Source organism: Perna viridis, chromosome 4, assembly GCF_037379345.1.
Source record: "Perna viridis isolate PV_CMFRI_1.1 ecotype Kerala chromosome 4, ASM3737934v1, whole genome shotgun sequence".
NCBI classification, from domain to species: domain Eukaryota; kingdom Metazoa; phylum Mollusca; class Bivalvia; order Mytilida; family Mytilidae; genus Perna; species Perna viridis.
In genome coordinates this window covers 12,314,187-12,339,588 of record NC_142448.1, presented here as the reverse complement: position 1 = coordinate 12,339,588, position 25,402 = coordinate 12,314,187, and the positions used below count along the sequence as shown (strand labels likewise).

The 25,402-nt window shown below is 32.9% G+C and overlaps 1 protein-coding gene across 5 annotated transcripts; it reads left to right on the top strand.

The window, feature by feature from the left end:
- Positions 1 to 5,089: 5,089 nt before the first annotated feature.
- LOC148618888 (uncharacterized) lies at positions 5,090 to 19,305 on the top strand. 5 transcript variants are annotated; one of them, XM_088578229.1, is made up of 10 exons: positions 5,090 to 5,160; positions 6,811 to 6,993; positions 8,161 to 8,271; positions 8,857 to 9,019; positions 9,655 to 9,792; positions 10,483 to 10,623; positions 11,127 to 11,234; positions 14,368 to 14,418; positions 14,702 to 14,900; positions 15,158 to 15,439. In XM_088578229.1, exons 2-10 carry the CDS (start codon positions 6,857 to 6,859, stop codon positions 15,286 to 15,288), a joined length of 1,179 nt encoding a protein of 392 aa, XP_088434355.1. In that variant the 5' UTR covers positions 5,090 to 5,160; positions 6,811 to 6,856; the 3' UTR covers positions 15,289 to 15,439. The 5 variants fall into 5 exon arrangements, with proteins under 5 accessions (XP_088434355.1, XP_088434357.1, XP_088434358.1 ...); XM_088578230.1 differs by lacking the exon at positions 5,090 to 5,160 and adding an exon at positions 5,317 to 5,337; XM_088578231.1 differs by lacking the exon at positions 11,127 to 11,234 and having other exon boundaries at positions 15,158 to 19,305.
- The last annotated feature ends 6,097 nt before the right edge of the window (positions 19,306 to 25,402 follow it).

Below are 25,402 nucleotides of genomic sequence, written 5' to 3'. Positions count from 1 at the left end.
ACTCGTCGACAAGTACCAACGAAGAAAGGGACTTTCGTTGACGTCCGCGCTTAATATCTCCGAAAACTGCTATGACCTAGCTATCTTTTTATGCTATGGGAAGGCGGACACGGTAAAGGGTGGGGCGAGAGAAAGGAGAAAAAGACACAGACGGAAGACTAAGATGTAAATAAAAAATAAGAGTGACTCGCAAAGCAATTTTTTTTGTAGAAGTAAATTGATTAAAAAAGTTTCAAGAGCTATATAGAGTGATATTACATATCATAGTTATGAAAACAACCTCATAAATATTCTGGGCGTTTTCACTTGTCTCAGGAAAACATCCAACCTCATAATGCTAGAGATTTTTGTGTATATAATAAAAACAAAAAACAAGAAAACCAAAAAAAACAAAACATTACCATGATGAACAGAGAACTACATAAGACCATTTACACAAAACATGGGGATAATATCGACAACAACAGAACCTGGTAACCAAAATAAAAAAAAGAATTCGACCGGACAATAGTTTTTAGAAAGGTGTACAGGTGGTGCAAAAATAGTGACTTTTGGTCGTCTATCAACCATTTTTTTTAACGAACTGTCCCGTACTACCATACACCGTGTACTAAGTTACAGCCCTAGATTAATCCTACGAGGAGGAATGACCCGGCCAGCGAAGCTATATATATGTATGTGTGTGTGTGTGTGTTCATTCGCTTAAATGCTCACCAGGGCTTATGTTGTCCATTATTATATGCACCGAATTTAAATAAAGTTTTCGTATTTGTATTCGCATTCGTTTTTTCGTCTGAATATAGCTGAAATATTGCTGCTCGGACGTTAAACCCTAATAAACAAACAAACGCATTCGTTTTTCAACAGACGGCTGGCATCTCAATGGGAACTAACTAGTTGTGCTTCGTTACTCGCTGACCTAATGACCTAATTATTCACTCTTAGGAGATTGACTTCATGGCTGATTTGATCCAAAATAAGGAACAGCCGGATCATTTGATCTTAGTTTCCGCTATATAGACGACTTTTTACAATCCTAGTTTCGGGGACTTTATACATCGCATCTACCCCCAAAGAACCAGAGGTAAAGGATTCTACAGATACTGTGGAATCAGCCCATATCTTGACCTACTCTTAGAGATCAATGGAAAAAGAAAACTAATTACCAAACTATATGACAAATGCGGTAACTTTCATTTCCTTTTGTCAACTTTCTTTCATACGTGCAAATATCCCTTCAGCAATCTGTGTTTTGAGATTTTTTTATATACATTATGCCATAGCTTACTGTTACTACGCATACTTTTTGTACTGCGCTAGACTTCTTATAACTAGGTTTCGGGGACAAGGTTATGTTGCTTTAAGATTGAAGTCAACAGTACAGAAGTTTTATGGTCGTCATTATGATTAGTTTAAACATATTTTATTGCTAAAATTTACAGGCAATTAGATTGGACATAAGTTATACCATTTTACAAATATCCTTTCCACATAATTAATTACAAATATTTTGTGAACATACGTCAGCAATAAAACATAATATACAATGTAAACAACTAATTGTTGCAAAACTGAATGAAGAACAGTATATATGTTATCATATGTGATGAACTTGTCATTTCAAGATATATGGCAATAGTTATCTGAACTAAAAAAAAATTTAAAAGAGAGAAAATATGGGAAATATTAACAGGATGAAGTTAAAATGCTTGCTGTGATCATCCTATGTCAAAACGCTTTGATTGTCTCATAAATAATTGAACTGGTTTAAATATATCTTTGTTTAAATCATCAGATAAGGTTTCATTTCCAAAAAGCAAAGTTTTGATTGTTAATTCTGGTAAAAAGGCAGTATTATTTTTCAATTGTTATCGTGTCTCTAAATATAATGGGCATTCCAAAAGGTAATGTATGGCATCTTCAACCACCCAGCCGCAGATACAACCTGGATCATTCACAAAATTAACACGGAATAGATCTGCATTCAGGGCACTACACCTATGTCTAAGTTTCGTGTGTAGAATATTATATAATCTACAACCTGTGAAAAGGAGGTTTACTATATATTACAAATCGGTTTGCGTTTTGAAAGAGTAATCAAGGGAACCAAGGTTATAGCGGTAATTAAAAGAATGTAATGGACATGGAAAACAGACATACACAACAAAGAACATACAGTAACTAAAATAATACATACAAAGGAACAAAAGCAAATGAGCAACTCGGACTCCACTAAAAACTGGGAGCATGGACCAGGTGCACCGGTAGGGTAAGCGTCCTCTGCTTTTCTAGAAACATCCGCCGAGTTGCTCATAAAAAGTCAAGTCCGGGGTAGACAAACGAGGAAAGGAAAACTATGACCCTTTGAATAAATCAGTTTTCATGGTGCAGATGGATACACCATAACGATCCACGAGTTCATGATGACGACCATAGAACTTCTGTAGTGATGACTTCAATCTTGTAGCAACATAACCCTGTTCCAGAAGCCTATTTGTTAGAGAGGTTTTGCAAGAACAATCAGATAGTTTAGCCTTGAAGTCCTCAATCTCGAGGTTCTGCAGTAGCCTGTTATAATTGAAAATTTTGGATGCAATGGGTGAAGTATAGGAATATGAAATAATTGGTATGGATTTGTCTTTGAAATATGGGGGAATTTTGTTGGTAACGTTTTTATGATGGAGGATGTTAGCCAAATTAATTGCATCTACACCTTTGTTGAGAAACGGTAGTGGAAGAAATGATCGTTTTTCTTCATCTTGACTTTTCACACAAACTGGTTTAAAGAGTCTGTGGAAAGCAATACCCAAAATGATTGCAACAAGTCTGTATAATGATGAGGTGGGCTCAGAAACAGGAGTGTCAAGACCTGTTTTGTAAAGGGAGTGTAGTAGAGTGAGAGGTATAGAATAAAGTTTGGTTCTAATGTGATGAAATCCAAGAGGTTTTTGTATGAAAGGAAGGAGACCATCTGTGGAGACATCATGTAACTTAGGTGACGTATTGAATCTAGAAATGGTTGGAAGATTTTGTATATTTGATTCCAAATTGTTCCAAAGTCTAATTGCGGACGGGAAAAAAAGAGTTGGAAAATAACTGTAATCTTGTAAATGGTTGCCGATAGTCAGAATCAGTTCGGTAGTTTCTTTGCCTTATATCTCGTTGATACGGTGATAAACAGTCATTAAGATAAGATGGACAATCCTGATGGTGAATTTTATAAAACAAACTAAGATACCTTCTTTTCCTTCTAGATTGAAGGGTTTCCCAACCAGTTTCGAAATATAAAGAGTCTATATTTGCATATTTTGGAAGACCAGTGACAATTCTTGCAACCTTATGTTGCACTCGTTCAATTTTGTTCATATCATCTTGTGTACAACCATCCCAAAGTTCACGACATATTCCAACAAGGGTATAATATAGGCAAAGTACATTTTTCCAGGTTCTGTCTACTAAGAATAAATTTAAATTTACGCAGCATGGAAAGTTGATTATAAGCGCTCTTTACTATATTTTGAATATGACAAGTCCATGTACAATTTGTATGAAATATGACACCTAAGTGTTTGTGATTTTTAACACATTCGATCATCTGATCAATGAATCTAATTGTTGGTCTATCCAGTTGCCGATTTGTAGAAAGTAACAAATATTCTGTTTGTTGGGGGATTAAAATTTACTAGCCAGTTTTTTGTCAGTTATTTATGTTTTCTAAATCTGAGTTAATGTTTTCCTCAATTTGATTTATGTTTCTGGAGGCATATGACAGTGATGTATCATTAGCAAATAAGCTGGATAGACTTGTGGTATTGCCAGCAATGTCATCTATATACAGTAAGAAAAAAGGGGTCCTAGCACTGACCCTTGAGGAACACCTCCTTTAATAGTACATTTATCTAATAGACATTTTCCTATTAATACCTTTTGGTTCCTGTTTGCCATACAATTTTCAATCAATTTGAATAAATTTCCAGATATACCATATGCCTTCATACTATAAGACTCAGTATGAACTCGTGGTTCGTTATGGTGTATCCATCTGCACTATTAGGACCGATTTGTTCACCGTGTCTTCGTTTTCCTTTACTCTTTCGTCTATCCCGGGCGTGACATTTTTTAAGCAAGGGTTTTCAAAAAAAAGCACAGGACGCTTACCCTACCGGTGCACCTGCTCCATGCTCCCAGTTTTTAGTGGAGTCCGAGTTGCTCATTTGCTTTTGTTACTTTGTATGTATGATTTTAGTTACTTTAATTATGTTCTTTGTTGTCCCTGGATTACATTCTTTTGATTAACTATATAATCTTGGTTCCCTTGATAACTCTTTGATACCTGCTCGAATCTTGGTTTCCTTAATTACTCTTTCATCGAAATTATTATTTCAAAGTTAACAATACTTAATTATGATTAATGCATAGTTACATACTGACTGAGACCTACGATTACAGGTCTATGATACTGGATATCATAAGGTAACACTAAAAATCTAACTCAAATTATAGGTTACGTTTGATATAAAAGAATGATAAGTCGGGTTCTTGAGTGGATCGGCTACAGATGGTATATTGCAACTGTATAGGTTACAGACCACCAATTCAACCAATGAGCATTTGGAACGTAGGCAAAAATAGTCCTACGCAGAAATTACCCCTGTTCCTCATAGTGCTGTGAAAAAAGTTCTCATCTCATTTGAAAAATTTAAACAGTTTCTGAAAGGAAAAACATTTCTGTACATTTTATAGGTGCATTTTGCTTCTTGTGATGTGAAGCCTAATCTCCATAATGATTTCTAAATATACCCCTATCTTGTGAAAACACTGGGATTTCCCATGCTATTTATAGACACTTCACTTCCGGTGACCAGTACTGCACTGCAAGTCTGCTAACCCCACATGCCATTCTGAGGATTGTGAGCTGACATATGTAGAATCATGCTGATATATAGTCCTCTGCAGGTTAAAGTTAAGGTAAAGTCCAGAGAAGCCATTGAATATTGTGAAATTAGCATAGAAGCCTATGGGAAGTGGAATTAGTGGTTTTTAGCCTATTTAGGACATAACACGGAATTTTTCGTTTCCCTACCGTTGCGTTTATTTTTGCTTCCAAGGGAAGTAACTACTTGTTATTTGATAAAAAATAATAGGAAAACCAAAAAAAGGGTGGGTATTTTACATAATGTTTAAGATTTTTATGATGTTTAACGGTATTTTATCATTTGTTTAAAACTGTATCATTATGTGCTTGAATTCTATACGCAGATTTATAAAACCTCTTATTCATCAGTGTCACGAGTCACGTTGATTCTTCTCTTGATTTATAAAATCACACACCAACTTGTAAATATCATGTATCACCATAGTATTTAGCACCAACACGAGAACATAAATTTTACAGCCATTCTCTCCCACAAATTACCATTCAAACTCATTTTTCCCCTGTTCAATAAAGATGTGGAATTTCCTACCATATCATTATCAGGTGGCAACTAGCCCAGACCTAGACTCACTCAAGCCTGGTGCTAAATCACACTTGTTCATGTTAATAGTTGTCTGTTTTTATCCTATACATAAAAAAAACATTTAAAAAATGTAACGTATTGTGTATATATGTTAAAATTTTAATTCCTTGAGCCTGACATGCACCTAGTTTCATCAACATATTGATGTTCAGAAGTATACAGTAGATGTAGATGTTATGAACATATTTGTTTACTGTCACAGTAAATGTACAACCAATATTATGATTTTTTATCAAGTGGAAAGAGCGTATATTGTCTTGTCTAATCATTTAATTCTGTTAAAAAAATTTGAAGCTTCAATTATCAAATCTTATGTGGGATTTTCTCATCCTTAAAATAGAAAACTGACCTTTGGTTTGATGATAATGTTCACTCTTGATTAATGTGGGCTGAATTTCATCACACAATTCCCTTGGACTACAGACCAACCTGTGCATCTACAATGTTTAAGTCGCCCCATATGAAAAAGATGCATATTTATACATAAAACTATATCAAAATCTGACCTGACTTCTGCTGTGCATTTTCTCCAATCTGCAGAAGATCAGTTAAAATAGTCTGCACAGTGTAAATAACTGTTTGTGAAAAGCATGTCAACTCAAGAAGACATAACCTTTGATTGTATGGGGAACATTTCAAAACATTACCTCAAATTAGTCACTATGTGGAATTGGTAACAAATGCACAGCAAAATTAAGTTAAGATTTTAATAATTTTCCAAAACAGGAAACATGCATGGCAAGAAAGGTGTGCAAAATCCAATATGTCAACATTTGTAAACCCTGTAATAGGTATGGTTACAACCAGTTACATGGTTACACTTGTTCCCTAATGCAGAACCACAGTTTGGTACAGCAGAAAATGCATTTGAGTTATTATTTTTAGGTCTAGTGATTATGAAACTTAGACAGTGGAGTATGTTTTGGACTTCCATGTATATAATGTGTAAATGTTTATAGGGGTAGATTTAGGCTTGGTGTATCAGATGTGTGTGCTTTCTATAGCTAAATTGGCAAATCATGGCTTGAATAAGAAAAAAAACAAGTGGGAAAGCAAGGCTCAAATTGATTTTAATATCACATTAATGGAGAAGAAACAAGTATAAATACCCTCCATTCATTGAATAGCCCAAATGATTAAGACTTGTTCTAAACAATGATGTAAACTGTACCTTAAAAATTGTTCAAAAAGTAGCCTAGTCTCTAGCCTACAATGTACATGTATCTTAAAGTTGGTCAAGTGTTTAGGAACTAAAATCCCCAAGACAAATGGGTTTTATCTTTTTTTCCAGGTCCTTGTTCATATCAATGTAACAACAGAATGAAAGGAATGTTCAAATGGGCAGGAATCAATCAGGTTGCCAGGTTACACCTAAGACAGTCATCATAGGAACACTTGTTATTAGTGTATTGCTGAATGAATGTATCATTTACATTGTACAGAGCTTATATTGGCCAGAGATTGAGGGTCAAAGGTGCATATGTGGAAGTACAAGTTCATATAAAATTCAGACACTGCCTATGGTAAAATGATTCATGGTGTAGAAAAACCCACCAAACAAATGATGTTTGTTCAATCTATAAATGCTATACTTTCACATAACAATAATCATTTCTGTATTCAGATCAGCACTTTTTAAAAAATCAACCAAATGAAACCAAATCAAGAACAATAACTCTGCCATGTACAATCTATATCATTTTTATCACAAAAGAGCAATAAACAAATGAAAATTTTAGACTGATTTAATATGTGGTCCATAACTGTTCCTGACTAAGAAATAATACAAATTCGTTGGGTTTTTGACATGCATGAATCACCTTCTGTCTGATTTTTATAAAGACTGCTGCTTAACAATTACAGTCAAACTGACGAAAAATCACAATTCATCAGTTATAAAAAAAAAAATTGGAAATCAATTACTAAAAAAATCTTTAAATTACAACATGACACCATAGCAACATTTTTATTTACCACCTTTGTTATTCATGTATGTGTATAATTCAGGGATGATTTTTTTCCTGCTTTTTAGTGAAATTCTGCTATTTCAAGACCAGATTTTACCATAAAGATTCTTTTTTTACTGTATATTTACTTCCAATTTTGCCAATTTCTGCTTTGTTTGTTGACCTCATAAAATCATCCCTGTAATCTAAAGGAAGCTTATGTTTTACTTTCAATGAATAATTTTAATATGTCACAGATATTCACTTGATGCAGTGAGTTGCGTACACACTCAGTTTATGTTAAGCACTGAAGAAAGTTAAAAATTATTTGTTTACATTCTCATATAACATGTTAATTGGTAGTGTACAATCTTTTAGGTTTATATGTATATAATATATATTATATACATACATGTATATGGACATCATAAATATTTCATAATTGAAATTTTTAGTAATAAATTCTTAAACACAAATAATACTTTACACTAAACAATATAAATGGTAATTGTTATAACAGAACAGACGTAATGATAGTTTATATCATACAGAACAGACATACGATATATTATATTATACCGAACAGACATAATGATAGTTTATATTGTACCGAACAGACATAATGATAGTTTATATTATTCTAATTTATTGTGACATGAATAATCTTATCTAGCTATATATTTACTTTGCTACAGGAATTATGCAGAAGAACAAGTGTTATTGTTAGTATCTGACCCCCAACTTCAGGGGTACCAGTTTGAACCACCTAACCCTATAGGTGCTATTGCAAGATGGGATGTAGATAGGTAAGGTTTAGTAGATGTATTCAAAGAACAGAGACAACTGCTCAAGAAATGTTAGAAATATTTCTTAAGTGTATGGCTATGCCCGTGTATTTGCATGCCAGAGATCTAGGCAATAGTAGTGCATTAACATAGAGCTCTAAATATTGAAAACATCTTTAAATATCTCACTGTTTGGTATTCAATTTTTCAATACAACACAATCTTCCTTACATCAGTCTAGTGGTGGGTTATTAATGCAAATTAGTTATTCTAAAATTTGTGTTAGACTATTTCAATACATTCTGTATTAATTACATCAACAGTATAAAATGTGTTTAATGTATTCTTGGGCAGCTAAATTGGAGGTCTTAAATAGATTCAATCTAATTAAAATTAGACCTATCAATTATTTCATTCTGTCACTGCATGTAGGATCTAACAACGCTCAATTCTACTTCCGGTCATGACGACCTTCTGGTCAGCCAATCAGAATTCATCTTTCATGATTTTAAAAGCATTATTCCAAGGCAGAAAAAAACGAGGATTCTGAAAAGGTCATCAGAATCATTTAATGATGATAATGTTATGTCTGTCTTTATATTGAAGGTACCTTACCAGGACATTTGGCTTAGTTTACAGCCATGTTAAGCCAGATATCATATTATTTCTTGGAGACTTATTAGATGAAGGAAGTACAGCCTCAGCTGAAGAGTATGAATATGCCTATCAAAGATTTCAAGATGTTTTCTCTCTGGCTAAATATACCAAGGTAATAAAATACAATTTTGATATATATAGAATACTGACAGTTTTCAGGTCTTGACAGAAAACATTTTACAGTGGGCCTGATAAGAAGAGATGCAATATTCTGTCAAGACCTTCAAAACTGACTTTATTTTGTTTATCTGTGGTGTCACAGTCAATTTGGCATTACATTGTGATTTGATGTTGCCAATATTTTTCAGTATCACAACACTGGCCCGAGGTAAAAATATCTGGCAGTAAGAAAAATTGAAAAAACGATTAAGTTGCTGATAAATTAATATATATGTACATGTATTGTGAAAGCACTATTAGCATTCAAACTTCATTTTATTTTTCAAATAAATATTCTCTGCTATAGGTAATATCAGCTGCATATATCACTATACATATCCACAATTTGAATTTGCTACAAATCAAATTTTGCCCATCAAACTTCTAGATTTTTATTTGATATCTAGAGATTTTGTGACTCCTTTATAAAGATTATCTTTAGTTTTTATGCGCGGTTGAGGTAAAAAATGATTGTACTGTAAGAATGTTTGTGGTATTTCTCACCATACCAGTTTCCTATATTTTATTGAGTTGCAAAGATATTTTGAGAGCTTGTATCCCTTATACAGTAAACTGATTTCTCTCTAGAAAATTTTTATTCCTGGAGATAATGATGTTGGTGGAGAAGCCAGGGATTTTAGGACACAGAGGAAAGTCAGCAGATTTGAGAGTCATTTTGAGAATGTGACTGGAATTATAACATTTGGTTTTATAGACTACATTAAGGTATTTTAGAGCATGGCAAAAGTAGATCCCTCTGGGGGTACTTTTATACTTTAATATCTTTGATAGAGGGTGCCACTTGGATTCTGTAACCCCACCGAAATCATATATTTTGCTTTTGAAAAGATGTAGACTGTTTCATATATTTTGTAAGAAAAAAAGAGAATCCCTTATAAGGATCAGGGTCATAAACAAATCAAGTTTTCTTCAAATCCTTCTTTAAATTTTACCAAGCTTTAAATCCATGTTTTGTGAAAAAATTCAATGATTTTAGTAATGTCTCAATTTGAGATTTTATATGAAAACATTCCCACATGTCATTACTTATGTACCACAATATAAGTATTTAAAATAATCTTAATTTTGAAAAAAAATCTTAACATGGCAGAAAAAACAACCGTTTAGATGAGCTACATATATGCAAAACTATTCATAATCTCTTTTTTCTGGACAATATGCAAATTTATGAAATAAGGAACATACATTTACCAAGGAAATAAGATTTGAAGTTTACCTGACATTTTGTCAAATAATTCAATACAAAGTTTGCCTAATTCATCTTTTCATGTATGTGTTTGTGTATCTGTTAAAAGAGTTTTCAACCTTTAAATTTATGAATAAGTTAGAGATGAATATTTTCAGTCTCAAAAGTATGTTTTATATACATAACTTTTACAATTGTGGATGTTTCAGTTAGATATGCAGTTCCCAGAACCAAGACATTTGGAGAAAATGATGTTAGCCAAATCATTTTCTGACAGAATGGGAGGCAGAATACAACTTCTTCTGTCTCACAACTCTATTATACCACGAGATAAGCCCTTTGTAATATCTGTAGGTTCTGGTGTACTGTCAGAATTGTATAGACAGAGTTAACAATATTATATGGGTATACTTCTTTACCTTTCAGGAGAATTATATTAGGCTGTTTACAACATATCTTGTTCTCTTTTAAAAATAAACAAAATTCAAAATTTTAATAAATCAAACATGTGTCAATTATTGTTGCTACAAAAGTTAAAAGGTTTGGGTTCTAAAATCAAGTTATGAAAGTCTCCTGATTGGTTCATGTTTGTCTATCCTTTTCATTCATGAATTACTCTGGGCTTTTCAATTTAAACAGGTAAAGTACCTAGACTAAGAGGGGTTTATCAAGTGTTGGAATGTGTGGTTATGAATTTTTTACCTTAATTATTTGTGTTTCATTGGGCTGTCATTTTTCTCAAAATTTCTTTGTTTGGTTCCACCTGCATTTCAGTTGAAAAGCCCTGGTTACCATAGCTAAAACTTTCTAATTACTATTACCATATAAAGCAGCATTAACTTTGTATTTACAGAACCCAGAGGATACAACATGGGTTGTTCAACCCCAGGAAGCTTCACCTATACATGTACTAATCAGTCATTACTCTGTCCTAGTCAAAGACAAAGTCCAAGTTAATCCTGTAGGTTCTCCTTCTTCTTACCTGTCCTTCGTTATGTTTCATTTCAATATATATTACACCTGTTTCTCAGTCCTTTTTTTTTCCATACTCAGTACAACATGTCAAGTATATAACGGTCAAAGTAGACTATCTTTCTTTACTTCTAAATTGAGTCAAATGGGAATTTTTTTTATACTTAGGAATATTGTGCTTTTATTTTTTTTGTAGTAATCTATATACTTGTAATTTGGTACTCTTGTGCATCATGTTTTCTGAAATTTATTTCTAATTGTTCATGAAAATTTATGTCCTGATTCCAAATAGGCTATCTTTATTTTGCATGGAAATCTTAACATGAAGGAAATTTCCTTACGTTTTACCTTGAGATTCAGTATGAACATTTGAATACAGTGTGACAGGAATTGTATGCATTGGGTTGATTTACATTATATATATATGTTGAGGGGTAAGGAAACATTTTCTTGTGAAAATAAAAAATTATGTCAGGACTTTAACTTCAGACATTGATACGATTATAAATTCAGAAATTATTCTTTGCATTTATTATTTGGATTTTGTTATTCTAATAAAGTTTTGAAATTGGCAATGTCAAGAAAAAACATGATTCAATAATGTTTGAAATGTATAATGAGAAAGAGAGGTTTAGTTATTTGGATTTTTTTTCTAATGATTTCTGGATTTTCAGTCAATAGTTTCATATTTTTTTAAGTTAGAAAATAAGAAAGCCATAATTGGGAGTATAAATAAGAAAGACATTATTAACTCCTTGCCATTTAACAAACTTCATATTTTGATATTAATCACCTAATTTTATATTTATAGATGTGTTTTAGTTTTTGAGTGAGATGTTATAACCTGGTTTCTTTTGCATCAGCTGTAATAACAAACAAAACATGGAATAAGTTTTTGCTGCTTTATCATTAGAAAACTCTGTTCATGTCTTACATGCTTATTAATTGTTTTGCATGCTAAATCCTTGTTTGCTTGTTGCTTTGTTACCTATATCTACACATCATACCTTTGACTTCTGTCTGTTACCTATTTTTTTTTCCTGGAAAATATCTGGTCAAAACATTATGAGAAAAAGGAACTAAATATTTAATGATATAAAGTACAAATGTTGGAAAATTCCAAGCTTCAGTGTCTCAATTTTTACTTTTTAGCTCACTTAGTCAAAGGCCATGTGATCTAATGCCATCAGTTGGTGTCTATTGTTTTTGTGCCATCACTTAGCGTCAGTCGCTTCATCCGTTGTGTTAACATTTTTTCAAAACTGAAACTATATGACCAGTAAGAACCAAACTTAGGATAATGTGCATAGAACTGATATGGGAAATTTTGATCTGTCAAAAAACATGCCCACCATTACTAAAGTTGATTGTAGGGTTAGACAGACGTTTTTCACATATATCTCCAAAACCATTAGGTTTAGCAAAATTCTGACTGGGAAAAAGTGGTCAGTATGAAGAGATGTGGTCAAATTTTTGTGTAAATTTGCTTAGCCATGTTGGAGTTATTGCCCTTTTTGACATTTTTATGGCTATTTTTGATGTTATTTCTTTCAAAAATATTCTCTTCTGACACTACCAGACAAACTAGAACGAAACTTGGTATAAATGTTCCTTAAGGTATTTTGCATAGAACAGAAAATAACATAGCTACCAGTACTGGTACTAGAAATAGAATTTAGGGGTTAGACAGAAGTTTTTCTCATATTTCTGGAAATCATAAAGTTTAGCCAAATTTTTCCAATGCCCGAAATGATCCTTATGATGAGGCCTTCAAAACTCTTCATTGGATCAAAGAGTTGTTAGAGTTATTGTCCTTGAAAGGCAAAAAATAGCTTTTTAACAGTTTAACATTTATCCAATATCTTGAAAACCATGATAGATAGAAACTTTCAATTCCAGAAATGATCCTTTTGATTTGTCTTGCCTAAGTCTTCTTTTGAGTCAAAATTGTTTGTCAATTCCTTTTTGGAGATATTGCCCTTAAAAGGCAAAAATTGAACTAGATGAGCAATTCAGGCTCTGGGGAGCCTTTGGTTTATGATATTAGTAGCTTTTGTTATGTTGTTATGTGTCCCAATAACCCTTCAATATTAAAATATTAGTCAGTAGTTATCAATACCAAACTGACTTCAATTTTTATTTCTTGATTTGCATGCCAACTCTACTGATGCAGTCAGACTTGTCTTACCAACCACTTTTGATAGAAACTAGAAAAACTGAGCAATGCTCATTAACTTGATACCCCACTATTTAATATCATTCACCTTTTGATCTCCAAATCAATTGGGATCTAAATCTAATATAGGAGGTGTACAATGGGAATATATGTAATAAAGATTCCTCGAAAGGTTCATTACATACCGTTAAGTGGTGTAGGAGATTGGTAACCCTGTTTGAGTTATTGCCCTTTTTCAATGTTTTTTTAATATTTTTAAAGTTATTTTAAAAATATTCTCCCTGAAACTAGTAGACCAATAGGAATCAAACTTATTGTTAATATTCCTTTGGGTATTCTACATAAATCTGATGTGATCCGTCAAATAGAACAAAGAATTAAGTTTTTCTCATGTATCTCCAAAACCGTTTGGGTTAGATAAATTCTATCAATTGCTGATATGATCCTTATGATATAGCCTGCAAAAGTTGTTGGATGATTCCTTGTTAGAGTTATTGCCCTTAAAAGGCAAAAAATGATGTTTTTAGCAGTTTTCAGGCAAGAACTTGATAACTAAAATAGATAGAAAGAAATTTTTATTTGACGAAAGTTCTACCAGTCTTCTTGGACAACTCATTGTTAGAGTTACTGACTTTGAAAGGATATAAAATAACGAGGTGAGCAATTCAGGCTCCTGGGAGCCTCTTGTTTATTTAAGACAGGTGTGACTGTATTGTTTTGCTTTCTTGTTTCCTTTGTTAGACTTAATGTTTGTACAATATATATGTATCAGTTTGTTTCACACAAGCAAATGGAAGATGATATAATAAATGTATCCAATATTATACTGTATCATCTTTATTTTAGTTTCATCAATGTTCCAACTCTGCTCTTTCTTTCTACTATATAGATTTTTTGTTCTTTCAGTAGGTGTATAAAGTTAATAATTCTCTTTATTATATTACAGATTCTCCAACAGGTCCGTCCACATTTGATATTGTCTGGACATTGGCATAAGGTAAATTTAATGAAACATGTCAACATACTGATTACATTAGTACAATTGTACTTGTATTTTGACACATGTATAATAGAACTTGAAATTAAAAAAAAATACTTAAAACCACTTGTCCAGCTATTTTATCTCTACTGCATTTATATGAGGAATTGGATGCAATTTCAAAAAAATTTCGGTTACCCATTATATAAAGACAATATCTTGAATTTTACCATAGAAAATGATGAACTCAGCACATGTATAAAGTATCCACCGTTTACTGTTGTAAGTTTCTATTTTGCAGTCCGTTGTATTTTTATGCAATGACTGTATGAAGGATGATGACTCATCATGGAGTGTAAAACGAAGAAACATAGTTGACATGACAGGATGGATGGTCAATAACCTGACTGCTAATCCATTCGCTATTACAGAGATTATGGTACCTACCTGTAGCTACAGGATGGGTGAGAAAGATATTGGATATGGTATAGCTATTATACGTAAGTTAGATGCAAAGATGATATTGGGGGTGAGAGCAATTCCAGTAACTAATTTCTTAAAGTTCAACATGAGGGTACCTTCTAACCTTCAATATAGAGTAAGATTTACTCTTAAAAGAAATCTCTTTATATGTGCGTATACATTAAAATAATGTAATATTTGTAACAAAATAAAGAAACCCTTTGGGCAAAGAACCTAACTGAATCTAACAGACCATTTGAAAAGTTTGGTAAAAAAATAGATTATCTCATTTCAGGGAAGGATGGTGAGTTGGTTTACACAGTTCTATGGACTCCAGAAAGATATAAAATGTTATATGGTTATGTATTTGCCTTAGGCTTTTCTGCATTTGTTTTTATAGGATCAAAATTAAGAAAGAGAAGATGATGTTCATTTAAACTTAATGTTATTGTTTTCAAATTAATTTTTGTGCAATGATTTTATGTTGACTAAGTAAGCTTGATTACGGTATCAAATTACCCTTTTGCTCACTGTGTAAAACTCTAGGTCAAGTCCTAAATTAATAACTATGTCTGTTACTATTTTGATATTGTTTTTATCTTTTTAAACAAAAGCGAAGCTTTTTTGTTATCAAATATTTTTGCTATGAATTTTATTGCTTATAGTTATTTTTTTTTAATGTGACATAATTTCCCATGTAGCACGATATTGTACTTCTTCGGGAATCCTTAGTACATGCACTGTAAATGTGATATATGTATCTCTTGATTCATCAATTTAGTGGAAATTTGTATGTGTATTTCAAAAGTATGACAATCAAGAAAGATTTGCCAGCATTTTGTGTCAAAGTAGACTTAATTTCTAATTCAATTATCAATAACATACACACAGAAAAGTAATCTGATAGGAAGGGGAAGTATTTCATCACAAGGTATCTCGCTTTGATAAATAATAATAGGATAATTAATTATAAAGAGTGAATAACCAAAATATGGTAACGAGTGCTGAAGAACACCTAAATTTAACGAGTGTTTGAAACTTGTTCAGTGCACGAGTTAAATCTTATGTGTTCTTGACACAAATGATCATATTTTGATTATGGATGATAACAAATTGATTATCCTCTTTATAAATAGATTTCCTCCTTCAATGGTTGCTATTTTCAACATACGTTTTAAGTATTGTGAATGGCCGATTGATATTCATGATGTGAAAATTTGTGAAGAAAGTATGAGAGTGAAATTACTGAATTTATTTCACAGGGTGAGTTATTGAAAATTTTTACACTGGGAACATTCCATAAATCACTGCAATCTACATAATAATATGCATTTAATTTCATTTAAAAGTCAGTGGCCCATTTCACAAAAATTTGTAAGAGTAAAATTAGTCGTAAGTTATGACGTCACAATACTTTTATTTACTATGACGTCATAACTTACGACTAATTTTACTCGTACGATTTTTTGTGAAAAGGACCACAGAACTGCATTTCTTAATTTTTGTATTCTTTGTTGTGTGTATCATTAACGTTTCTCATTTAGGGAAAGATATATTTTTATTATACCCTACTCATTGGAGTGGGGCTATAATGCAATTACCTTGTCAGTCTGTCCACCTGTTACACTTTTTAGCTCATTTGGCTGAAGGCCATGTGAGCTATTGCCATCAATTCGCGTCCATCGTTCTATGTCTCCATTATCATCATTGTCATCTTTAACAATTATTCTAAATTTTTTTTCTCTAAAACTACATGACCACTCAGGGACAAACTTGATATGCATGTTTCTCAGGATATTGTGCATAGAACTGATGTGGGGATTTTTGATCTGTCAAAAAACATGGCCAATGTTACTAAATATAGAACATAGGGATTAGTCATTTTGCATAAATCTAAAAAATTGATTGAAAGATTTCAGCATGATGGGATCTATCTCTGGTCAAATTTTCATGTTAATCTCTTGTGCCATGTTGGAGTTATTCCCTTTTTCAATGTTTCTTCTCTCTTTTAAATGTTATTTATTTTTTTCTCAGAAACGTCTGGACAGAATTCAATGAAAATTGATATGATTGTTCGTTTGGTATAAGCATTAGGAATTTATATCATGACCAGTTGTATTATAATTTAGTGCTGGTTATCGAATGAGTTGAGGGCTTCAGGTTTTTTAGAGCCTCTAGTTTTATAATAGATTTCTCAGCTTCTATCAGAGGGAATGCGTGGATGCTTTAAATGTGACTCCCTTTCCGAAGTTTCACTGAAATGATTGAGTGGGGTATAATTAGCAGTATGTAGCATGCAACATCTTGTTGTTTCATGCACCCTTCATTTTTATTTGTAAAAACAGAATTTGCTTTGGATTATTTTATCCTTACCAAACAAAGTTTTGAATGGGGTTCACATGCAAATGAAATGTCCTTCATATTTCTTATTACATCTTGATACAACTTAAGGCATCAATTGACTACAGGCTAAATTTTTTGATGTTTGCAAAGGTAGATAACACAAATATAAGCGTCTTAAAAGTTTATAGTCATAAATAATAAGACTTAGAGGGAGTAATCTTTTTAGCTGGCTTACAATATATTGTTAATTTAACTTACTTTCACAAGCTATTTATTTTTTTGCTAATTTTGCAAACAAGAAAAACTGTAACAATAGATAGCTAGGATAAATTCCTTCACTGTGGAATAAATGTTAGAATGAAAATAAAAAGCTTGAAAATTTAACTGAAACACTAAAATGAGTTGGTTCAAAGTTACTAGTTGTCAATTTAGCTTATCTAATTACCCATTGATCAGTTTTGTTATTTGTTTCTGTTATTTACATTTCTAGTCCCCCACTTGTTCGTCCATTTTTTTTTCATGCCATAGCTTGACTTCTTTTTTCATTCATCAAGTATCAGTATAAGTTAAGTAAATGCTTTGTCTTAGAGTTTTGAATGTAAGGTTCAAAATGTATTAAGAAACAAAATAGCAATCTGTGCCTTTTAGCTTTTAGCCCATTACCTGTGTCTAGTAAGAATGAATTGAGCTGGTGGAAATTGACTTACTTATAAAGTAATATTGTTCAAATGTATTATTCAGGCCAGTAGCTGTAAAAGTTTTTGGCACAGATTGAAATAGAAGCATTATTAATTGATATGGGATGTCTTTTTTTTAAAGCAAATTTTTCTTTAATTAACTTAATTTTGCTTATTCTATTGCCCCTGTAGATTTGATGGTGTATGATGTAATAGATTCACATAACAAATGGCAACTTGATTTCATATAACATTTTTTTTGTACAGTTTTGTTATTATTAATTTTAAATATTTGATATGTTTTAAAACATCATGAAAAATATGATCAGGACTGTTATGGAAATGTGTGATTTTGTGATTATAAAAACACATAAAAACATTTTTTAAAACATGAATAATGTACCTTTAACATATGTTAACATATTAAACAAATGATACTGTATAGCAGGTAATTTTTGCAGGATGCTTATTTTGGTGACTTTAATGGTCTGTTTTTAAACACCAAAATAAATTCAACAAAATATTTATTCTAAGCTTCAATAATCAGTGCAACAATTAGTATCTACCAAAATTAGAAAGGTCAAAATTTGTTCTATGCCTTTTTGCTTCCAAATCACCAAATTTTACATCTGCCAAAATAACCTACCATACGGTATTTATACAATTAGACATGATTTTTCTATACACATGTTTATCTTACATTTATTCTTTAGTCCTAAACATATATATTTCATAAGGTTGTCATATTGTCATAAATATGTGCCATTTAGATACTGAATATATCATATTGAATAGTTATATGAACCCAGTAAAGGAATCTGAATGTTTAACATTTATCAGTATGGTAGGTCCATTTATTTTGTTAATTGGCAGTTTAAAGTCTTTATTCAAAAGTTACTTATAATTTATTTGGTTCTAATTATAAATATTCATTTTTTAAATGTAAAGCCACATTTTGAAATGTCACAATGTATTGACCAATATCTTTAGTTCATGTTTGACAGACTGAAAAATGCATGCCATACACGTTAAAAAAGGAGAAAAATTGCTAAAAGTTCGAAAGTTCGAAAGTGAAATAACCAAATTTATTGCACAGTGTGAATTATCAAACTTTATTTCACTGGGAACATTTGATAAAACACTGCTTTCTGTATAATGTTTTGACTGGAAAGTTTACAATGGGAAAGTCAAGATCATCACACTTTTATATCATCAGTAACAATGTAATGTGAGCATGTTAGTGTACAAAACAATGGTATATTGTCTGGGATGATGTTTTGACTGAGAAGTTTACAGTTGGAAAGTCGAAACATCACTGTATTATATCATTAGTAATATTGAAATATGAGTGCACTGGTTTACAGATTATGTTGTCTTAAATAATGTTTTGACTGTGATGAATAAAATTAAAATCTTAAGATAACATCCTTCTTGTGCTGAAAGTTTGAAATCAGTAAATTTTATATTAATATCTCATTCATTTATACAGTATTGATATTGTATTAAGCAATTCAACTTACGGTAAACATTGATACTCCATCAGCAATCACACTTTCACTGTATTTTTTATTTTTATTGGACAAAGACAATTGACATTCCTAATATGTTGCTGGTACTTCTTTTCTACATACAATATCACATGAACAACACACAGATGAGGGAGATTCTTATACATTTAAATGTTAGGAGGGATATTATACTATTGTTATTACTGGTGTTGTGATATTGATTGTATTAAATGAGTATTGGGAAACACTACATATACATGGTAGTTTTTTTTCTTATTTGTTTGCCTTTTAACTACATAACAAAACTATGCATCCTATTTCATTTAGAGGATGTCTTATGATTTGAGTGATAAAAGTGGCACGGGTAAATTTTACCCCACATAATTTTTGTTTCAGTGCAATGTATATACTGTATGTATGCCAAAATGTACAAATTTCATTCTGAATCGACAATTAATGGCTTAGAAAATGATTTTAAAGTACCCTAACAAAGAAATAAAATTTTGCTCAATTTAAAGAGTTATCTCCCTTGTTTCAATGAATTTCAATGCTTTCTATGTAATTTATTTCTTTTCAATTGTTGCAGCTAACCTTAAAACCAACATTCAGCTATGAGAAAGGTTGCTATGAAATTGATTAAATATTTTTTTTAAAACAAAATTTGTCATGTGTCACCCACTGCCTGGTTTTTGCTTGGACAAAGTCTTATAATGTATTAGTTGATACGCCAGAAAGATTATTTTTTTTCACACAGAACTGCCACATAATCCCAATATTTGGTTGGTTGTTAATTTGTTTGTGTGTGCTAGTTAAGATGGTAAGAAAATACTAAAATCATTTTTTTGTATACAGCTCTCCATCAATCCATCAAAATAAAAAATGCTTATTTCTTTTTTGTGTATAACATAGATCTTAATGGAAGGAAACCTTTTAATTTTCCAATATTATTATCAGATTTTGCTTCATTTTAAAGTTTTGAAATGAGGTGGGCAGACATATTATGTGCTTTAGTGCAGCCGTTTATTGAGTCATGTTCCAAGTTAAAATGTCATAGTTGTTAGCTCTATATTCTTATGTATCTTGGTCATCAGTCTCAAATTACTTAATATCTTTTAAAAAGAATACAATTGTTATATTGTGCAAGTTGAAACCCAATCTAATGAAAATTAGACCTAGCAGTTGTTACATTAAGTCACGCCCCGTGCAGGTCCTGGTGTCAAAAGAATAGGCCTGCAGCAGCGCTAAGCTTTTCGTAAAAGGCGACTAAATAGTGCTCAGAAACCTAGCCGGGGGCTAGGCGCTCTGCCCACAGAGCAACTGGTATGTGTGCCCCAGGTGGTGGAATGGGGTACCCTTGGCGTGTCACACGCTGGGGTTGTCATGCTATAATACGGAAATCCTGACCGCAAACCATAGTGGTGCACCGTGTTGGGAAAGACGTCACGTTGTTCGCACGTGAAATAACCGTGCTGTGGTATTCGATAGGAGTTTTGCGATCCGCCACAGGAGGATAAATTTCCCGACCCTACCCAACCCCCCTTTTTCTAGTGGCAACCAAAATTTGTCGACCTTATTGTCCTTGTGTCCCATCCCTTGTTTTATTTCATCGTCATTCACGTTCATTTTATCATCCATTTCATGTTCATCGCCTGAATATAGCTGAAATATTGCTGCTCGGGCGTTAAACCTCAACAATCAATCATACTACTACAAGTCACTACATGCAGTGACTGAATGGAACAATTGATAGGTCTAATTTTAATTAGATTGGTTTCAACCATTTTCTTCAAATATCTTTTAAGGGGAGATATACCTAGTTTACCGGTAATTATTTTAAAAACATGCTGTTTTTTAGACTAGGACATAATAATCTAAGTCTCTATCCATAATAAATCGAAATTTTATGTTCGAAATTGTGTAGAAGCCTGGTAACCAGTTGGTAATAAAATGGAATTTGATATCCTGACAGTAGAAAATGATTATCTAGTTTGTTCCTCATTTGCTTTATTCAGTAATATTGTTTCAAAGCATTTGGATTCTATGACCACCAAAATCTTTTTTTTTACGATCAAGCATGGCAGTCTCCATCCTGGAATGGCCACCTTTGATTAATCATGCTAGAATAATTGTCTTTGAGTACTGATACAAGTATACCCATCTTTCATTTAACCATTCTTGAATGCTCACTCTTATGTAATTATTTGTGAATGTCAGTTCTTGAGAAACCATGCTGGAATGCCAAAATTTTAGTGATGATACTGGAATGTCCATTCTTGAGTTACCATTCTGAATTTCCATTCTGAAATCCTTATCCTGTGGGTGAAAGTCCATCCTTGAGTAACCATGCTGGAATGTCATCCTTTATTCAATCGTGCTTGAGTGTTCTCCCTTGAGTAACCATACATGAATTCAAATTCTTGGGTAGCCACCCTGGAGTACCACTCAATGAGTAATGATACTGGAACGCCCACCCTTGAATGCTTACACTAGTAATCATACCTCAATGTCAATTCTTGAGTAACCATTCTGAATTTGCCATCCCATGGACTTTAATTGTCTATAGACTGAAATATGGTCCTTGGGTGACCATACTGAAATGACGATCCTAGCCAATCCCTACTATTCAAGTTGGTACTGTAATGCCTGACCTTGATTCAACCATACTTGAATGTCAGTTCTTAAGTAATACGCTGGATTATTGCATCCTTGTTTATTAACCATGTTGAGATGTCCATCTAAAACTAAAAGTGCCTGCAATGCCCATTCTTGAGTAACCATTCTGGTGCCCAACGAGTAACCCAGCCAGTATTTTAGTACCACTGTAATTATGTTTCTATTTTCACCACCTTAAAAATATACTAATATTTGATAGCTAAGAATGAGGAGAAATCGGACCAACGACTGTAACCGTACGTGAAAGAGTAATCAAGGGAACCAAGGTTATAGGGTAATCAAAAGAATGTAATCCAGGGACAAAGACCAGACATGGAAAACAGACATACACAACAAAGAACATAAAGGAACTAAAATCATACATACAAAGTCACAAAAGCAAATGAGCAACTCGGACTCCACTAAAACTGGGAGCATGTACCAGGTGCACCGGTAGGGTGAGCATCCTCTGCTTTTCTAGAAACACCCACCGAGTTGCTCATAAAAAGTCAAGTCCGGGTTAGACGAAACAGGAAAGGAAAATTGTGAGCCGTTGAATAAATCAGTTTTCGTGGTGCAGATGGATACACTATAACGATCCACGAGTTTATGATGACTAGAAAACTTCTGTAGTGATGACTTCAATCTTGTAGCAACATAACCCTGTTCCAGAAGCCTATTTGTTAGAATTCTAGCGCGATACAAAAAGTCTGCGTAGTTTCGGCAAGCTCTGGCATAACGTATGAGTTGTGATATGAACACTCCATACGCAGGTGCTGAAGAGATGTTGCCACAGATGAAAGGAAAGTTGACAATTCTGAATGAACAGTTATCATGTTTGTCGTAAAGTTTGGACAATAGTTTTCCTTTACCATCGATTTCTAAATGTAGATCAAGATATAAGGCTGACTTCACAGTGTCTGTAGTATCCTTTATCTCAAGTTCTTTGGGGTAGATGCGATGTATCAAATCCCCGAAATTAGGATTGTTTAAAGATAATACGTCATCTATATAGCGGAAACTGAGATTAAAGGATCTAGGCAAACGATATTCTTTCTTTCGGATCAGATCAGCTATAAAGTCAGCCTCATAAGAGTGAAGGAATAGGTCAGCAAGTAAAGGAGCCCAATTTGTTCCCATTGGAATGTCGACCGTTTGTTGAAAACCACGTCCACCACACTGGACAAATATGTTGTCCATTAAAAATTCCAGCATTTTGTAAACATCTTCCTCTGCATATTTGGAAGATGATTTGAAATTATTTCTTACGAAGTATGAGGAATCTCTACCAAGAACTATATATTTGTATCTAGGTGTACCATATTTTTTGAGAAAAAAATGGTATAATATTTTTTAAGTCGGGATTTTAACTGAGTATGGGGAATATAAGTATACAGTGTTGAAAAATCATAGGTTTTAATGTTATTAAATTCAGATAATAGTCTTGAACTGACTGTCTCCAAAAGACCTTTCGAATTTTTCAGGATCCACATTGAATTAATACCACTCTGGGAGTAACAAGTGTTATAGTAGGACTGCAGACCCTCTTTGACAGTTATGAGTATAGAAGTTCAAAGGTTTGGTGGTACATTTTGCAGATCCAGCTGTGAAACGTTGTTTGTATGGATTCTTGTGGAGTTTAAGAATCCAGTACATAGACGGTAAATCACAATCATCGTCTTTGGTAGAGAGACCAAAAGAGGATGGTTTTCCACAATCTCTTCTTTGGAGACTGTGGTAGCAGTATAGGTCTTATCACTGCTATTATTTTCTACGTCTACCTCCGATAATAAACATTGAATGTAAAACGTTTTGCAGACAAAAACAATATTGTTTTGGGCTTTGTCTGCTGGTACGACAACATTTTTGTCATGTATAGTAGACAATGTTTTTGCTACATCGGGGTCTTTGAAAACTGATGTAGCCTTGGCACTCATTGACCTACTCAAAACTTTCATTCGTTTCAAAATTAAAGACCTCGCGACCTTTAACCACTCTGACAGAGAATCAAACGTCTACTTGTTCTCGTTCTATCCATTTTCTTGGATAGTTCTCGACGGCATCCATAAGAACTTTTAAGTTATAATTCCAATTCATGGAGCGTGGTTCACGTTACTTGAGACCTTTAGCAAGGATATTACGCAGAGATTCGTTTTCGATGATGGTTAAATCTCCCGTAATGAGCAGAAGAACCATATTTGAATGGAGAGTTTTTGTAAGAACAGTCAGGTGGTTTAGCCTTGAAGTCCTCAATCTCGAGGTTCTGCAATAGCCTTTTATAATTGAAAATTTTGGATACAATGGGTGAAGTATAGGAATATGAAATAATTGGTATGGATTTGTCTTTGAAATATGGGGGAATTTTGTTGGTAGCGTTTTTGTGATGGAGGATGTTAGCCAAATTAATTACATCTATACCTTTGTTGACAAACGGTAGTGGAAGAAATGATCGTTTTTCTTCATCTTGACTTTTCACACAAATTGGTTTAAAGAATCTGTGGAAACCAATATCCAAAATGATGACAACAAGTCTGTATAATGATGAGGTGGGGTCAGAAACAGGAGTGTCAAGACCTGTTTTGTAAAGGGAGTGTAGTAGAGTGAGGGGTATAGAATATAGTTTGGTTCTAATGTGATGAAGTCCAAGAGGTTTTTGTATGAAAGGAAGGAGACCATCTATGGAGACATCATGTAACTTAGGTGATGTATAGTGGCGATGGCCATGACTCCTTTCCCGTCTTGGATTTTTGTCAAATAAATTCATCACATTTATGCTATTGTTATATTGGCTTGAAAGGTTTCCTATACTTTTGATGTTGTCATTGCATCCGTAAGGTATTGCAGTACCTAGTCTGCGTATCCAGTACTCCTCTCTTTAACTACTATAGTTTTAACTCGGAACGGGACTGTTGGTAAGATGGTAAATTTTTTTCTAAAATACGAACTTTCATGATTGAATGATCTTGTTGATTAAATTGTTGATTAAACTGTCGGGATTTTGGTGGTGTTAATTTCCGAACGATGACCGCACATTCTTTGTTTAATCGTTCTTGTGTTTCTCCAACATATACTAAACCACATAAGTTGTATTCTAATCCATATATTATGTTTGTTGATTTGCAACTTAAGTCATCGTGACTTCTTGTATAGAAGGCTTTGTTTGTAAGGGAACTGGACAAGTAAGAGTCTGTTTTAAGACTGTTGCATGTTTTGCAATTTTTTGTACCACATTTTGATATGGTACAGTGTGGTTCGTCCTCATTGTAGTCTAATATATAATTTAAAGTGATGGAACATGGTTTGATAATTTTTAAATAATCAGAATTTTTGTACTGGAATAGATGGTCTGCAGACTGAACG

Coding starts and splice junctions, on each gene's coding strand:
- LOC148618888 (XM_088578229.1), top strand. CDS start 6,857: ATGGGCAGGAATCAATCAGGTTGCCAGGTTACACCTAAGACAGTCATC. Junction 9,020..9,654: donor CTCTGGCTAAATATACCAAG/GTAATAAAATAC, acceptor ATTTCTCTCTAG/AAAATTTTTATTCCTGGAGA. Junction 14,901..15,157: donor ATATGGTATAGCTATTATAC/GTAAGTTAGATG, acceptor ATCTCATTTCAG/GGAAGGATGGTGAGTTGGTT.